Source organism: Asterias amurensis, chromosome 1, assembly GCF_032118995.1.
Source record: "Asterias amurensis chromosome 1, ASM3211899v1".
In the NCBI taxonomy this organism is placed as follows: Eukaryota; Metazoa; Echinodermata; class Asteroidea; order Forcipulatida; family Asteriidae; genus Asterias; species Asterias amurensis.
Window position 1 is genome coordinate 9,981,612 of NC_092648.1, and position 19,098 is coordinate 10,000,709.

Sequence of the window (19,098 nt, forward strand, 5' to 3'; positions counted from 1 at the left end):
TATGTCAGAGTAATTTCTATTGGTCTATTTTTGTATTAGTTTTTACATGCGTCCAATCAGCGATTGCGTGACATACAGGTGACAATTAAAGGGCATCAACAAGACGTGCAAGATGGTGCTTCTCGACAACGATACGGTAAGTTGATAAATTTATCTTATTACTTAAATTTGTAAAGATTTAACAAAAGCAAGCTCTGGTTGTTTTGAATAAACATGATTTTGTACTTTATTCTTGTTTGTTTACTTTAGTTTTTGACGGAGTTAACGCGGTTATTCCAGAGAACGAGAACATCTGGAACAGTCCTCGTCACGATGAAGCAATGTAAGTTAAAGTGCGCCGCCAACGGCAGCTTCTTAATCTGAATATTCTGTCTTTTTGGTTGTTTATTTTGAAGTGAATTGTATGGGAAAGCTGTCAAAGGTGATTCCCACTTAACACTCAGTATTAACACCAATATTTGAAAAAGTTATTTGTATTTTTAAATTGTAAATAAAATAGTTAGCCTATTTATTACTTAAATTTTAAATTTAAGTTGATAAATAAAATTGCAAAAATTCAATTCATCCATCGTACTACTCATAGAACTATTTCGATTTCGTCCGGCTATCTTCTCCCGTAACCTCATAGGTTTGTATCTCTCACGCGTTAAACGATCATGGTTCAATCATTGTTCAATGAATTTTGGAATCAGAAATCTCTCTTTATTTTTAGTTTAATCTCGCCAAAATTAGGCTCTATGTGTCCTTTGATATCTCAATGTCCGAGGTGGCGACCAGAGAACTCACTCCGCAATCTCAACATTTTTTAAAAGTTATAAATTCTTACCGTAATTCAGTCCCCAAATACTCCGTGTTACCACTACACTACAAATGCGGATTGTCCTCGAACTCTGCCGAACGCATCGCGAAGTCACGACACGTGACGAGCGTGTGCATATTACTTTTTTTCCAGGACAAACGTGGGGAATTTTTGCACACGTTCGTTCATCATAGAATTAAAAAAAACACTGGATCCGTGCTTTGTGTACAAAACATATGGACACACGTCTAGGAATCGGACGTCTGGTTCCCAGATGCGTGTCCATATGTTTTTTTACGCAAAGCACGGATCGAGTGTTTTTTTTATTTTAGGACAAACGTGTGTAGATAATTCTCCACATTCGTCCTGGGGAAAAAATAATATGCACACGCTCGTCACGTGTCGTGACTTCCCGATGCGTTCGGGGACAATCAGCATTTGTAGTGTAGTGGTAACACGGAGTATTTGGGGACTGAATTACGGTAAGAATTTATAACTTTAAAAAAAAAAATTTAGATTGCGGAGTAGGTTCTCTGGTCGCCCCCTCGGACATTGAGATATCAAAGGACACATAGAGCCTAATTTGGGCGAGATTAAAATAAAAATAAAGAGAGATTTCTGATTCTATTGAACCTAGGACTAATTGAACCATGATCGTTTAACGCGTGAGAGATATAAACCTATGAGGTTATGGGAGACGATAGCTGGACGAAACCGAAATAGTTCTAGGAGTACCATCGTACAACCCCTCATGCTGATGAGCACTGGGCTGGGCAGTTATCATGGAAAGTTTCCGTATGACACCACCACTTTTTCATTCTATATGAAATAATATAGTATCTTATTTACCTCAATCAGATCCCTTTTATTTGTAAAAATAAGTGAAAAAGTGGTGGCTCCATACGGAATGTTATCCTTAAAATTCAGTAATGCCAACACAACAGGCAATATTCTGGACTCCCTCTGGTGTGAATCCAACGTTGGTGCTATCTAGCTAACCCACCTTTGATTGAAGCTGTAATTATGGTTAGCTCTTTTATTAACTTTGATTGGTCCTATCATTCTGTCATTCATACATGTAGCACCATTCACATTGTAGTTAGTTTTCTGCTGTATTGGAGAATAACAAATGGATGACACACCATTTGTGCATCAATCAACGTAAGGGACCATGGATAAACTATGTCACAGGAACGACCGCGTCGCGACGCGTTCCTTCGCGTGACAAATTGAACAAAAGAAAATCTACGGAGTGGAACGCGTTCTTCTCAACCACCGAGTCTTGAGGAAGACCCACTGTATAACAAAGGAACAATGGTGAGGCCGAAAACCACTGTGTAGTTATAATCGGCTTATCTGGGTAGATATAAACCCAAGTTGTTTCCACTGCAATTTACGTAAACTGTCGTTTCAATAAATAAACAACAACCAAAGATCCATGTTAATTATAATAACTGTGTCTCCGGTCTAGTTTATATTTTGACTAGTTTAGTTAATAATATTGCATCTTTGCACGACCGCCATGCAAAATAATCCCCCAAAATACAACAGAATAAAACAAAATCAATAAGAAAAACATCTTACATTAAACAGTAAAACTATACCTTTTTTTTTTTACATCCAAGGTATCCAAAATGTTTCATTTTTGAACAATGAAGCCAACACGTTATGTAGTTTTTCTTAAACACGCTAAATATTCTCATGGAACTGCTGAAAATTCACCACGTTGTTGACATGCCCAAGGTACCAGCAACGGCGCCAATGTTCTACGCTGGTTAGTATTGCAATTTTCGGACACCAGATTCTCCCGAAAGTCTCAATCTCAAGGCGGTTGTAACTAATTTCGTAAACTGTTGCGCATTTTTCCAACGGAGGGCGGCTCTCCCGCTATCACATTGTTAAGGAAAGCCCTCTAGCGTTCAATGTTTCTTGCATTATAGTGCGTTGCACGCAAAGTAACAAGACTACTAGGCCGGTATATTGAAAACACTGTGTGTGAGTGTGTCGCTGGATATAGTGTGTTTGAGTACTACGATGTAATTTTGCGTTGTGTTTTGTGTGATTGCGAGCCGGTCAGCATGATTTCGCGGTACCTTTATGAACAAATCGTGTAAGTGTAATCATCTCTGTAAACACGGGTCCTAATGTTATAATTAGATGTAGATACAAAATAAGTTGGCGATGATTTCAAATTTAAGAATAATAGTCACCACTTCAACTTGTTATGGCAGTAGCATATTATTGTATTGGCTTTGGTAAACTCGAGGGTTGGCTGTACATGGACATCTCCAATCCATTGTCTGGTGTATACCTGAGCTAGACCGCAAACACTAATCCTTCACCCTTTCGTGGCTTACTTGTGAGCTGCCTTGTCCATGTAATCTGAACAACAAAAGGCACCAACAATAGAGTTCGATAATGAGGGACCTTAAAAATCAGTGAAGCGCTTAATCCATCTTGGGACGGGCGCGTGACAATTTTGGGACGGACTCGTTCTAGAACGAGTCTGACCGCGGGCGGCCGCGTTCTTAGTTTATCCATGGTCCCTAAACTAACAACAGAGTTGTTATCAATATTTGTGTAAATAAACTTTAACAGTAATTAACAGTTCCTATAATTGTTTTTAAATTGTTGTTTGCTAGATTATGGACAGACTAAGCCAAAGCCGAGAGACACAAAAGGAAGATTACCCGTATCAGACCACACCGAACACAAATGTCTATTCAGAGCAACAAATGGAAAGAAGAAACTGAGTACAGTGGTAAGAATATAATGCTTCTTGCTGGGAAGTATCATGCAATATAGTTGCTAGATATCCCCATTCCTTACACCTAGAACTATGAGGTACATGTACATTCCGCTATTGTCTCCACGAACCTCATATTGATCCCTTGCACGCATATCACACGCGGCGACCAATGCCACGCTCACCATGTTGGTGGGCAGTTAGGTTTACGTGTATTAACGCCGCGTCGCCTAAAATGCATACTTTCACTGCATAAAGCGCAACATAGTTAATATAAAAACGCACAATGAAATTGCCCACCAGTATGGCGCATTCAAGATTTTTCTGCTGATGACATCAGGTGAAATGGGTCAATAGGTTTATATCCTCAAAATCCAGATAGAAGCATTCTGCCCATTCACGTCTGAGTGGCTACAGTTCTTTGTTGAAATCAGATCTCCCCAGAGAGGTTGTTGGAGAACATAGCGGAACAAACCTCATAGTTCTAGGAGTACCCATCCCCCACCCTCATAAAATAAAGAATTTTAGGAAGAATGATTTTGCTAACTGCTCCATGACAAAAAAAACTTAACTAATTCATTACTATATCCAGTGTCAGTAAAGTGTGAAAGAAATTTCACCAAAAATCTCCCCCACTATGGGCTAAATATCAGAATTTCATGAGCATACTAAACAGTACGCTGTGAGGAGGTTTTTTGCAACCTGTGATGTTATATAGAATTAAGTAAAATGTTGCTCAAACGGCAGCAGGCTGTCAAAGTCAAAGTCCTGTTTTCAATTTCAAATTCTATCATCAGAATCGCTTTTTCAACTTGGAAGGGAATTTGGGTTAAGTAATGTACAGAGAGGTACTGATTTATGCTGGTTTTTGGACCCCAAAACGCAAGAAGTCTGCATGTGTATGAGTGAATGATGAAGCAGAAGTCCCACACCTTGCAAACTCTTTCTCCAAATTGCTGCAATTTTTTAAGGAAGCTGCAATTAAACAAGATCCATTTGTAGATGGTCCAAAGTACAAATCTCAATTTGTAGAAATAATCAATGGATCTCTCGATCTCCCTATGTCTTTACAGATCAGCTCGAAAGACGTCACAAAATTCCAGATGGTAAGTTCTCATGACCCTTCTATTTAACCCAAACTGCCTTGATTAATTTACTGGGATTCTTGTCACCCTTACAGAATCCAACACCATACAGTAACGCAACACCCAAAACTGTTAAACCCTGATTATGGTGGTAAGCCTGATACCATGTAAGGCATAATCAACTACAGTCCTCGGTCTTACACCATACAGTAACTGAACACCCAAACTGTTGAACTCTGATTATGGTGGTATGCCTGATCCAATGTAAGGCATAATCAACTACAGTCCTCGGTCCTACACCATACAGTAACTGAACACCCAAACTGTTGAACTCTGATTATGGTGGTATGCCTGATCCAATGTAAGGCATAATCAACTACAGTCCTCGGTCCTACACCATATAGTAACTCAACACCCAAACTGTTGGACTCTGATTATGGTGGTATGCCTGATCCAATGTAAGGCATGATCAACTACAGTCCTCAGTCCTACACCATACAGTAACTCAACACCCAAACTGTTGAACTCTGATTATGATAGTATGCCTGATCCCATGTAAAGCATAATCAACTACAGTCCTCGGTCCTACACCATACAGTAACTCAACACCCAAACTGTTGGACTCAGATTATGGTGGTATGCCTGATCCCATGTAAAGCATAATCAACTACAGTCCTCGGTCCTACACCATATAGTAACTCAACACCCAAACTGTTGAACTCTGATTATGATAGTATGCCTGATCCCATGTAAAGCATAATCAACTACAGTCCTCGGTCCTACACCATACAGTACAGGCCTAGAAATCCGACGCGAATCCGCGAATCGATTCGCGCCCGGCGAGGACGCCGCGAATCTGAGTGGATTCGCGTGAAATTGCCAGCATTTAGAAGGGGAAAATCACTTTCTCAGCTTTACATTTGGGTCAACATGAATATATTCGTACTTAGACCCACTATTTTTATTTTTTCAATTCCGTTTATCCGACACGAAGTTAGTTTTTTAAACCACTCACGTCGCTGACGAGTCGAGTCGTCGTCAGATCCTTAACCCTAAACGGCCGTCATCGTTTGTCACACACCACGCACCCTGCTTATAATACACGATAAGTCGTCGGTAAACACCAGCCAAGGACCGAAACAATTATTGGTTCCAGCCGCAAAAACGAACCCCAGTACATTTTGTTGTATCCTGTCCGCGGATTGGTTGATAGAGCAAAAGATCCCGTTTTGGACCAATAGTCTCACTGAATCAATCTGCTTTGATACACGTGAAAAAACACGATGCACAAACCACATGGTGCCGAGTATCCCACTACACACACACACACACACACGGTTGACCAAATTACATTCTAACCAACATTCTACACGCTGTGATTGGCCGTTGACGGCAGTTTTATTTCATATTCATGATCTTCTTGACTAGAATTCAATGCAGTACAAGTTCACGAACGGAGTAAAGAATTGCTGCACACTGTGCATTACGCCTGCAGATTGTGCACAATGCACAGCCTTGGAGAAATTCTAATAAGATGAACAACTTTTGCCGACAGAGGGCGTTGCGGGGCAAAGTTCATTGAATTATTTCTCAATGACCGATCGTTGATTCTCAAAGATTTCGTTGCAAACGGAGTTCAAGACATGTTTAAAACAACTGATCCTCATACCTCGACTTCATTAAATGATTTTTGATGGAAAACGGATAATTTAGGGCATGAATTAAGAGATAAAATCTTCCAAAAACGCAATTCTAAGGACTTAACGTTATGACGTGATTTTTTTTTTTTTTTTTTTTAAGTTGCGTTTCAAAATTTTGTGTATTCAATACATGCGGGCTCTTGGTGGGCGATTGAAACAAAAAGTTAAGGGAAACCCCTGGTATGTCTTCTCATAATTGCTTTATTTCCATAACACTTCATATAGCAAATATTCATGTAAAAACATATGCAATATAACAGAAACTCTCCCCAAAAATATGCAAGAATCTTCCCCGAAATTTGGGAGAATCTTGGATTCTCGCGGGATTCTTCAGCGGGAATCCATTTGGATTCTCGCAGAGTCAGGCGAACTTCTAGGCCTGCAGTAACTCAACACCCAAACTGTTGGACTCTGATTATGCTGGTATGCCTGATCCCAAGTAAAGCATAATCATGGCATGTCATGGCAAGGTGCTTTGGTGCAATATGTTGCCAATCAAACCAGGAACACTGGAGCGAGCCCCTTCTCTTTACGATACGTGCACTGGTTTCTTTTATGTGCATTACACAACACACGAAACACGTGTCTTGCTTAAGGACGTAGGTGTCATGACTTGGACTCGAACCCACACTCTGCTTTGAAACAGAAACACCAGAGCTTGAGTCCGCTGCTCTTTAAACCCACATTCTGCTGAACAGAAACACCAGAGCTCGAGTCCGCTGCTCTTTAAACCCACATTCGGCTGAACAGAAACACCAGAGCTCGAGTCCGCTGCTCTTTAAACCCACATTCTGCTGAACAGAAACACCAGAGCTTGAGTCCGCTGCTCTTTAAACCCACATTCTGCTGAACAGAAACACCAGAGCTTGAGTCCGCTGCTCTTTAAACCCACATTCTGCTGAACAGAAACACCAGAGCTTGAGTCCGCTGCTCTTTAAACCCACATTCTGCTGAACAGAAACACCAGAGCTCGAGTCCGCTGCTCTTTAAACCCACATTCTGCTGAACAGAAACACCAGAGCTCGAGTCCGCTGCTCTTTAAACCCACATTCTGCTAAACAGAAACACCAGAGCTCGAGTCTGCTGCTCTTTAAACCCACATTCTGCTGAACAGAAACACCAGAGCTTGAGTCCGCTGCTCTTTAAACCCACATTCTGCTGAACAGAAACACCAGAGCTCGAGTCCGCTGCTCTTTAAACCCACATTCTGCTGAACAGAAACACCAGAGCTTGAGTCCGCTGCTCTTTAAACCCACATTCTGCTGAACAGAAACACCAGAGCTTGAGTCCGCTGCTCTTTAAACCCACATTCTGCTGAACAGAAATACCAGAGCTTGAGTCCGCTGCTCTTTAAACCCACATTCTGCTGAACAGAAACACCAGAGCTTGAGTCCGCTGCTCTTTAAACCCACATTCTGTTGGACAAAAGCACCATGAGCTTGAGTCTGGTGCTCTTATCCGCTCGGCCATAATCAACAAGTGCAGTCCTCAGTCTTACACCATTCAGTAAACCTAACATCACTAGTCATGGGTTAGGAATCATTTTCAGATTTTCCTTTGCATTTACACCATTCACCAACCAACCACTTTTGTACAAACAGACCCTGGTTTTGTCCAATCTTTGCTATGGGTCAGTCATAGATGGTCATACCATACACATTTGGGTGTTGCAGGGATGTGAGTTCTCTGTTTGTAACTGGGAATCCAATTTTTTTTTCACCCCACCCCCCCCCCCATAACTAAGATCAAATTCATAAGAAAATGGAGAGAAAACCATATTATTATATGGAACACCCCAGATTGCAGAGTAGGGCTTTCAAAACCAAAGATAAAGTAATGTAGAGCAGGCTTCACACTCGGAAGCTTTTTGCCCTCGCAAGCTTTCATGTTTGCTGCTCACAAGCTTTAACGCTTTGTGCTCATAGTTCATTTTTTTTTCAAAATCCTATCACATCCCTTGTGTTACAATGGATATGAACAGTTCATAGCCAAAATGGTTTCAGCTTTGCAGTAAAAAGTCATTCTGAGTATACTGCAATGTTTTCACCCCAACTGTAAACAAAAGTGAGGAGTGCAAATAAAACAAGATCAGCAGATACATAAATGTGTCTGGAATCAACCATCTGTAAACAAAAGTATGGAGTGCAAACAAAACAAACAGCAGATAATTAAATGTGTCTTGAATCAACCATCTGGCATTCTGGAAATCACATTGTATCAACAAGTGGTCAGAAGTGATGAAGCATCTGCTGATGTTTGGCTTTCACAAGAGTTATATGATGTGGGCGTTGCTGAAACATTACTACATTCGTTATTGATTCTGTAGGCCTATTGAAACCACTTCCCACATGTTTCTCCTCCCCTGAAGGGAAACTCATTCTCACGAACTGCATGTTGTAGCAAGTGTCTTCAATTGAAGGCGGCATTTTGTGGTTTTACAAGAAGGAAGAGTGGTGATTCTTTTTGAATCTTCATGTAAGTGATATGAACTGAATTTTCACCAGAAAACTAGTAATTTCTTGTACATTGTGTAGACCCTTTTTATTGGCTGCCATTGCTGGGGTCAAACGTGCATAATAATAATAAATAAAAATACTAAATACATTCGTAAAGCGCCTAATGGGAAAGCCTCTCAGCACAAAGAGAGCAATAACATTTACACTGGGTGAAAGACAGATTACAAGTAAGCAGATTACAAAAAAGCAGCTTCAAACTATTGAGTTTTTAAAACATTATAAAGAACTAGCCTTGCGAATATGCACAGAAAGACTATTCCACTGCCACGCACAACTCTCAGCCAATGACAGGGCTTTCTTTTGACCTCAGTGAAGACTTCACAACAATTTTGTTCTGAGACACTTTTTTGTTGTACTTTGGACTTATATTTCAAGAGGAGGAAAAATGTGTTGAAAAGGGAGATAAAACCGAATAAAAACTTTTGTTTTGTTTGCATATTGCACAATTTCTGCTCCATTTAAAAAAACCTAAATCTTCCATTGTTGTATTACAAAGTTTTCTTACTTTGTAGGGTATACTGTAGGAGGGCAATTCTACAGACAATGAAACATCAACGTGAAAGTGGCCCCGCATCATTGAAAACTTGTATAAAAGCTTAGTTTTCAACTGAAACTTAAACTCAACGAAGACAGTCTATCTGAAAGAAAACAGTGGTCTAAAGTGTAATGTTCAAAATGCTCCAAATGTAATGTCCGTAATGCCATGTTTTGTGCTCTAGAGGCCATATTTGCAACAAATTCTGTCAAATGTACCTCTACATCTTTTACACAATTTGACTATTTGGTACCAAAAGTACATTGATGGGAACCCAAAACTCACAAACTTTTGTACGAGTAAAGGGTAGTCAAATGTCATGTCCAAAAAATGTAATGTCTGTAACAGCAGCATTACGCCTAATGAGTGATATCTAATAAATGAATAAGAGATACATAAAATTCTGAAATTCAGTGTATGCTGTCCAAACGGACTACTATGTTGTGGTAATGAAAGATTTTAGACAAACATTTGGCAGGATGTGTTTGCTGAGCTCTTGAAATTCTGAAAACTGTCTGAAATGTAATGTCCGTAACGCTTGAATTGCCCAGGTTCAAACAACAAATGTTGATCACATTAGGCCAGGCATACCAGACTCATCAAAGACTCTGGCTAGAAACTAGGAGTCAGAGGTAAACAGTTCGTGATATAAATGAGTGGTGAAGCTAGCTTAGTGGAACCTTTCCTCACCTTCCATCTCTAGGACCTTGGTTCAAATCATGCCAGGACACTATGTTGATGGGATATCCAGTCCCTTTCTGACTGCATGGGTTTTCTCTGTAATAATTCTCTGGGGTTTTCCACGTCTAAAACTGAAACTTTCTTCCTTGTCTTCTGTACATTGGGTTCTTGGTTAGTAAAGTGATTACGTTTGCTTTTCTGGGAGTCCTTGGCTTCACAACCAGAAGTGAAATAAAGTCAAAGTATGTTTGAAACAGTATTGTCCCTACACAGTTGCACTTTAGCCACTTTAGCCCACAGAGGAACACACTGTGTTCTCTCTCTAAACAATAATTCATTGATTAACCAAGGTTCAAGTTTACTTTAACGGAAGTTTCTTCCCCAGCAGATGCTGGAATCAATATTGTTTGTGCGAGCAAAAACACAAAATAAACGAAACCAGGATACAGAATATTAATGCACTGATTAGCATTGATCCAATCAATGCAGGTGACTGTTCTTGGCAAACCTTTTCTAGTGCATTCTGGCTGGAGGAAACGCTATAGGATTTGTTTAAAGGCACTGTCCACGGACAATATTGATAATTACTCAAAATAGTTGTTAGCATAAAAGCTTACTTTGGTAATGAGCAATGGAGAGCTGTTGATAGTATCAAACATTGTGAGAAATGGCTCCCTATGAAGTAACAGAGTTTTTGAGAAAGAAGTAATTTATTAAAATAGTTGAATTGAATTGGAGACCTCAGCTGAGGTTTCGAATTCAAGCCATCTGAATTATTCTCTCGCATCTTTGACGACTAATTGAGTTTAAATTTTACAGGTTTGTTATTTTATGCGTATGTTGAGATACACCAAGTGAGAAGACTGGTATCTGACAATAGCCAAAGATGTCCAGTGCCTTTAATCATGCTGTTTCAAAAATAAGGGAATCAATGTGTGGTGTACAGGTTTTCAACTAGTGGTTTAATCCCAACGAGGCCTGGTTCTTGATAATTTTACCGAGACGAAGTCGAGGTAAATTATAAAGAGCCAGGCCTCGGCGGGTTTAAACCACTAGTTGAAAACCGATTAAGTATGATGCTATTGGCAATACATGCATAATTTGTCTTAGTATATTTGACAAATAAGAACTCTGTACACTTGTTATCGAGAAGTCAAAAATTGCTCCTTAAAAGGGGACTGTTGTCAAGATCAAAGCAGGCCTGTGGCTGTATAAGAACTCTCACCCAGTGGCAGCACACACAACCTCCCTCCATATATCATACATGTACCTATGGACATGATGGAGGGCCCACGCATTGAGAGTTCACAATTCCACAGGCCTGCTATGATCATGACGACAGGGCCCCTTTAAATTAGCCTGGCCCAGTTTTGGATGAGAGTTCACAATTCCATATTAAGCCACAGGCCTGTTGTGATCATGACGGCAGGGCCACTTTAAATTTGCCTGGCCCAACTTTAGATGAAAGTTCACAATTTCATGTAATGCCACAGGACTGTCCTTAAAGTTTGAACATACTTTGGCAGATGACCCTGCCCAAAAACAAAAAAAGCTTGCACATCCCAATAGACAATACATAAACACTTGCTGCTAGCTGGACGTGATTTATTGTTTTATTTGCTACCATTTATTATCATGGGAAGTCCACATCCATCAGGATGTTGTCTTCCTGAAAGAATCTAAGGATTCTCTATGGGAAAATTTTGAAGGGGACCAAGGCCAAGACCAGGGGCAACAGAGGCCATTTGTTATTCCAGGCCACTGATCTATCTTATTTGTATGATGTCCTCATCCTCATCCTGCAGTAAATCATCTCAGTATCTCAACATGTCGGACAGCATTTTCAGAGCTCTGTACTAACAGGCCTATTTTGTCACTAATTAGGAAAAATCGCCCCAAAGGCAAACAAAGTCACAAGGTGCAGCTGTTGAATTTGCAATGACAGATTTGATGTTTATTGATCGTAATATCTGACTTGTTGTTTACACTAATGTTCCAGTTCCTGACATATTTACTTTGCTTATGTTTGGAACATCTGGGAGGAAAGTGTTCCACAGCAGTTACCAAAATCCCTAAATATCTTTAATTAAATTACTCTGTCAGCTTGCATATTCATAACTCCATTATTAACATGTGACAGGCCTGGAACTTCATCTTTCAAAGGGCAAGGCCTTTTTCTTTTTGCAAAGGGCACTTCCATTGGACAATTTTAAAGTCTAGGGTAAACTTTTGAAGGGACACTAAGGCCAAGACCAGGGCAACGTAGGGGATGGCCTTTGTGGCCTTTGTGTAATTCCAGGCCTGATTTAAGCCCGAAGGGTGCAGGACTGCGGGGGATTTGACTATGAGAGGTAGAAGCTGTCTGCGAATAGTCGAGCCAGTTTTAAAGCCAGCCTTTCTTTGCATCGCAATTACATGTCCACAAAAAAACGATCTCAGGCTCTTTATTCTGAAAAAGATAACAGACCATTTATTTTTCCCTGTTCCTATTTTTCAGGCCTATGCAAACGTCTTGAAAGCCAACACAGACAACTTGAAGAAGAGGGGAAAGCGTGACACAAAGAGCAAAAGTAAAACCAACAAAGCCACATGATAGCTGCACTTGAATATTATTAACTCTGTATCCTGAAGATGCCCATAATAGTCCTCTACCAATGTTTGACCTTCGTTGGTATGGTTTCCTACCTTCCAGTGGTAATAGTGTCCACAATATGCAAGAGACCAGCCAAAATTAGACCAGTCTCAATTTGAATTAAAGAGGTACGTTGCCTTGGGCTTTAAACAACTTTTGTTATGAAACTAATATGGTTGGATAAATATTTTAAAAGTAGACTACAATGATTTACATACTTGAAATTGTTCGAGAAGTTGTGCGGTACTTGTGATTTCATGACATAACACAGTCCAATATTTTGGTACAAAATGGCTACGGTATCATCCACTGGTTGTATTTCAAGAGGTAAATTTATGTTTTGTTATCACTACTCCCTTAATTGCATTACTACTCGCTAAACACAACAAAGCGCAAACATTAATTGCAAACAACAACATTTTGAGAGCTTTGAAGGCAATGTGCACTTTTAATGCATTTGTAATGGGAGGAAAAACACATCCAGTGTGATAGAAGTGTAAAGCTTTCAGTCATAATGAATTAGTTGTTCCCTCATTTTCAGGTAAAAAAGACAGGAAAATTACAGTTTATGTTAATTTTGTTGAAAAGTACATGTATTGATAAAAGGCTTCATCTGCTGCCCATAGACCTTTATCATGCTGCCATCATCTTGTTCATGCCCCCTGTGACCAGTAACAGTAATGATTACTAGTAATCGTTGCACTTAAAAAAGAAGCCAGACCAATATTCCAGCCTCAGCTTGGTTTAGTTTAGGGGTCTTTCTCAAACCCAGGCTTGGTTGCGCTTTATACGCACTGGAAATGCTGCTCGGCCTTCAGGCCTTTACTTTTTGGAGCAGCGTTTATTTTGCTTTGAGTGGTGGTTTAAATACATCGGTGGGCGCCTGGAGCAGGAGACCAAGACGAGGTTTGAGAAATGCCCCAGAGTGGAGAAAATCAAGATGGCCTCACCCCGATGTAATTATTTTTTATTCCATTTCATTTATTTAAATAAACCTTGATTTTATCTGATTTTTTTTCCAATAGAGACGGGCTTTAACCCTTTATTTCTTTGACCCTTTATTTCTGTTGAACAAAAGTTATCCAAGGATAGCCCAATTTAATAGTTAGTCTGGATTTCGTAAATTGGTCTTGATCTGATAACACATTGTATAAATAAGGTGTAATAAAACGCTACATAACACACTTAACTAAAGGGACATTGCGGTTGGCATTTATTTGTGTTCTTTTATTTTTCCTTTAATTCAACATTTCTTTTGTACCTTCCTATTCCGTATTTCCAGTGTACTAATAACATTTGTTTTTAATGAATCATTTACTGAAATTTATTTCAAGATATCTCAAAATTATTTAAAGATAATTATGTCGATTTACTATAGATAGGCCATATATATATCTTAAAGGCACTGGAAACCTTTGGTAATTGTCGTAGACCAGTATTCTCACTTTGTGTATCCCAACATAGGCCTATATGCATAAAATAACAAATCTGTAAAAAATTTGTGTTCAACTGGTCGTCAATGTTGCAAGAGAATAATGAAAGAAGAAAAAAAACACCCTTGTTGCACAAACAACAGTTTTCAGATGCATGATAAAGGCTTCAGGCCTGCATTTTTTTCTCAGATTCAAGTATCAAAAAATAACCAACATTACTTCAGAGTGAGTCTTTTATCACAATGTTTTATCTTCAGCTATCCGTTGCTCGTTATACCAAGTAAGTTTTTATGCTAAAATAATATTTTGAGTCAAACGTTTCCAGTGCCTTTAAAATAAAATTGCAATGTTTGGAACTTCAATGTGGAAGTATATCTGATCCAATGAAATGGTTAGCAGGTATTGGATTGGTATCTTTAGTTTACCTAAAGCATGCAGAAATTGGTATAGTCAAAGATCAGTAGCCTATAGCACTTTGAAATAAAAACATGAGAAAGTGTAAACTTATTGGTCATCGGAGTTGCGACAAAAAAATATTCATATATAAATAAATAAGTAAATACATACATCAATAATAAACTGCAAATCTGACACGTCAAACAAAGAATTTTGTTTTTTCGTAAATCTAATCTTTGTTAAAAAAATAAAAATAAAAATGAAAACAAAAATACTTATTACAATTGTTATACTTGTTTTGAACTAAAATAATTAACAAAACAAAACCTCGCCAATTGTCTTGGAATTTTTAAATATGCTTGAGACTTGCACAGTCTTTAAAAATAGGCATAAATAAAAACATAGTGGAGACCACTGTAAACTTGTACACAATGTTCTCAAACATCGGGTTTTGGACTCCAAAGATAGATAGCACACAGTACTTTTTACTCATTCTCAAAAACTAAAGGCCACTGTAATTTCAATAAAACATACTTGAAGAAGGGAAGATTTCCACCATTATTACCATCTTTTTAATGTAATTTTTGTAAATTAGTTACAAGTAAACAACTTATGTTGTGCGCACCTTTTATTTATAATTAACATTCAGACAAAAAGCAAACCAATAAGCAAGTACCCAAACAAAAAGGTTCGAGAAATATCAAAATGTTTTCGAGATAATTTTGAGAACGATTTCCTGGATTTGATTTTTTGAAATGTATATAGGGTACGGATATTTCTAGTATTCAGACATTTAAAAACATTTCATATTCCCAAAAACTTTAAATTTATTTTGAAATCAATTTAGATATTAAGTCGCAAAATTATCATAAAACCATTGCTTGCCATACTGTTTGTGTTTTCGTTGCTTCAACATAAGCAAGATTCTTCCGTCGGCGGTTTTGGGTTCCTTTTCCTTTGTTGAAAAGTTATCGATCTGTGCTTGTAAATTGTATTCCGAAATGCCTGTATAAAAACAAAAAAGATGAGATTTTCATTCAAAAACAATCAATTTCTCCATAGTATCAATTAAAGTAGGGCTCATTTTATAAAATAATGTTCCGGGCATTTGTCCTTTGGGAGGGATGGATAGTGCAAAGAGCTGACCGAGTTAAATATTGTTTGCACACCTTCGAACCCTTCACGGAAACTTGTTAACATTGGGGTTGGAGCAGAAAGTTGTTCGCCCACAGCTAAACTTTTCAGTGAACCAGTTGAGATACAATGTAGAGAACGCAATTTCCCTTGGACCTTGTTATTAATTTTTGTTCGAGTTACTTTTAAACACACTCAGAACACCTTTGGTAATTGTCAAAGACCAGTCTTCTCAAACTTGTGAAAATTTGAATTCGAGACCTCAGCTGAGGTCTCGAATTCAACTCTAGTGAGAAATTACTTCTTCTCAAAAAAACTATGTTGATGGAGCCGTTTCCCACAATGTTTTATACTATCAATAACTCTCCATTGCTCAAAAAAGTAAGTTTTTATGCTAACACTTATTTTGAGTAATAACCCAAAGTGTCCAATACCCTTAAACGCAGTGGACACTGTTGGTAATTACTCAAAATAATTATTAGCATTTTAATGCTAATAATTATTTTTAAAAACCTTTCTTGGTGATGAGTAATGGGGAGAGGTTGATGGTATAAAACATTGTGAGAAATGGCTCCCTCTAAAGTGCCATAGTTTTCGAGAGAGAAGTAATTTTCCACGAATTTGATTTCGAGACCTCAAGTTTAGAACTTGAGGTCTCGAAATCAACTATCTAAACGCACACAACTTCGTGTGACAAGGGTTTTTTTTTCTTCATTCTTATCTCGGAAGTTCGATGACCGATTGAGCTCAAATTTTCACAGGTTTGTTATTTAATGCATAATGTTGAGATACAACAAGTGAGAAAACTGGTCTTTGACAATTACCAATCAGTGGACACTATTGGTAATTACTCAAAATAATTATTAGCATAAAACCTTTCTTGCTGATGAGAAATGGGAAGAGGTTGATGGTATAAAACATTGTGAGAAACGGCTCCCTCTGAAGTGCCACAGTTTTCGAGAAAGAAGTAATTTTTCCATGAATTTGATTTCAAGACCTCAGATTTAGAACTTGAGGTCTCGACATCATCCATCGATAATGCACACAACTTCGTGTGACAGGGATATTTTTTCATTCATTATTAGCTCGCTATTTGACCGATTGAGCTCAAATTTTCACAGGTTTGTTATTTTATGCATATGTTGAGATACACCAACTATAAGGCTAGTCTTTGACAATTACCAATAGTGTCCACTGCCTTTGAAGGAACGTCTAACAGGACAGGGTTTCAAAGCTGGTGCCGAAAAATCACTGCTCAGTCAAGTCACACTTGGTTTGAAACTTATAGTAAAAAATAAAAAATAAAATAGACAAATCTTGCGCGTGTAATACGCGCAAGATGTGGGTAAAGTGATTGAATTGGGTCGTATGGAAATACTCACAGTATCGTCAAACTAGTTGATATTCATATGGTCATGTTCTGTCTGTAAGATGCAATGGGTGAACCTACAGATAAACTGCTTGCAACCAAGGATATGGCAGTCTTCACTAGTGGCGCATTTTGTGTTTGCAATGCCATCACATTTGCTGTTTTCACTCTGTTCTTCCGAAGTCATAAGGACACCCTCAAGTTGATGAAGGCCTATCTGTAGAAAATAAAATAACAAATAAAGTGGCCAACCAAAGGAATCGTTTTGGCGTTGAACAAAGAAACATTTACCAGAGCAGGAGTGAACGATGGAAATACGGATTAACGTGTCGGCACTCTCCATGAGTGTGCGGTATAAGGCCCGCCCGCTTTGTATTTTGATCAGATACCCCAAATTATAATAATGTTTTGAGAAATAATAGTTAAATGTATAGGCAATAACAGAATACAATACAAATTGTATTGCTTCATTTTTGTTTGAGCAGGAATTCTTGGTCAAGACGGTTTTTTCTACAGGACTAAATCCATCTCTTAATCTCACCAGGACTGTGAGTAGAAAAAAACGTTTTAAAGAAATACACTTGTGAAGGAAAAACACTTTAACTGAATTGAAATAAACACAATACCTGTTCTAGGAGGAAAGTGAAGATGACCAAACGTCCAAATCGACCCATCTTGAACAATAGTATTAATCTGGATGTGTTTGTCTTCAAATGCTCTTGAAATTTAACTCCTAATTTCTCTGACGTGCCAGTAGAAGTGGTGTTGTGGAATAGCGTTTTATAACTTGGGCATTATTCTGATGTTTTTAACACTTATGGAATATAAACTGCAGTGACCAATAGCTTGTTGTGTATTGCTGATTGGCTGATTAGAGATTCAGGACATGCGTGCATTGGAACAACTTTCCTGTCCCGTAAAGATGCGAAGCGAACGCATCATAAGGCTCAACTTAATCAGTGACAGGTCATGAAACCTTTTTTGTTTAATTAAAACATAGGCGTTGATGCGCCTGAAATATCGTCGGGTAGTCAGAGAATTGAAGGGGCCATCTTGAGAGCCGTATAAAAGGGGCCCGCACTGATCTGTTGAGTATGAAGGTCTGTCGTGTCGTACGATTACTTTATAGGACTACTCGATTGCAGGCTTTTGACCTGACTCAGGCTGTTTTTAATTGATCGAACCATGATGGAGGACGAAAATTGAGACATTTGCCGAAATTTTCCCGGTTACATTTTGGGTGCTCCGTCTCTTCTGCGAGTTCCGTCGCCGTTCTGTCAATCAGTTTCTGCAACAAGCTGCCGGGCCCCCTTTTTGCACCTCGAAATAGCGCACAATGCTCTCACAATGTATGCTTCGCGTGCAGTAATTGGCACGGGTCACCCCCACCCCAAATGGAAAATAAAAATAAACTAAACACATAAAAAATAAACTTCTAAAAATCGGTTAAAAAATGCCTTCTCAGGATGAAAACATTTCTAAAGTGGAGACTTGTTTTGCCCCCCCCCCCCCTTCTTTCCTACGGCTGTGCATCTAGGCCTACCAATACATTTTGTAATTTGTTAGGCCAGTATATTGAATTTCAAAATTTCAACACCCAAATTTCAACACATAAGCCGACTTTCTTTTTTGAGTTGTCATAGACGAACTTTTAAGAGCGGAGCACCCCCTTCACAAAGCACACTCCCGTACCCTACCCGGGGCCCCATTCCAAAACAAAGTCCCGTATAATGTCAACGTCAGGTTCCCGTGACACTGTTTGCACCATATTCATTCACGAACAAAATAGTTTAAATTTGTCCATTTTTATTATGCACTTTAATGACATATTCTCGATTCAAACCAACAAATAATTTTATATAAAGAACAAAGAAGTGTGTTTCCATGCATTCTATTTTGTGTTTAATTGTGTAAATGAAGTTAATCTGCACTTTTTTTGCAGGCGGTTTAATAATAAATGGGGTGTATGTGCTTAGGTTCAAGAAAAGGTAAGACCTTGTTAAAGTGAATAAAAGAAGGTACCAGACGTATAGTTGTGCTTGGTTGTACATAGAAATAGACAGATGCCTTGG

The 19,098-nt window shown here is 38.7% G+C and overlaps 1 protein-coding gene and 1 long non-coding RNA gene across 2 annotated transcripts; one reads left to right on the plus strand and one right to left on the minus strand.

Annotated features, from left to right (window-relative positions):
• Positions 1-57: 57 nt before the first annotated feature.
• Positions 58-13,888, plus strand: LOC139945006 (signal recognition particle 14 kDa protein-like). The gene is made up of 5 exons (XM_071942237.1): positions 58-136; positions 250-322; positions 3,442-3,560; positions 4,619-4,651; positions 12,560-13,888. Exons 1-5 carry the CDS (start codon positions 113-115, stop codon positions 12,653-12,655), a joined length of 345 nt encoding a protein of 114 aa, XP_071798338.1. The 5' UTR covers positions 58-112; the 3' UTR covers positions 12,656-13,888.
• Positions 13,889-15,158: 1,270 nt separating this feature from the next.
• LOC139945016 (uncharacterized) lies at positions 15,159-17,815 on the minus strand. Its single transcript, XR_011787043.1, has 3 exons — positions 17,653-17,815; positions 17,040-17,243; positions 15,159-15,528 (listed from the first exon to the last, which is right to left on the minus strand). It is a non-coding gene; the product is annotated as an uncharacterized lncRNA (long non-coding RNA).
• Between the last annotated feature and the right edge of the window lie 1,283 nt (positions 17,816-19,098).

Bases quoted from the DNA above. Each gene is read 5' to 3' on its own strand.
- LOC139945006 (XM_071942237.1), top strand. From the start codon at position 113: ATGGTGCTTCTCGACAACGATACG. The intron at 323-3,441 runs GTAAGTTAAAGT...GTTGTTTGCTAG, and splicing joins CCTCGTCACGATGAAGCAAT to ATTATGGACAGACTAAGCCA. The intron at 3,561-4,618 runs GTAAGAATATAA...ATGTCTTTACAG, and splicing joins AGAAGAAACTGAGTACAGTG to ATCAGCTCGAAAGACGTCAC.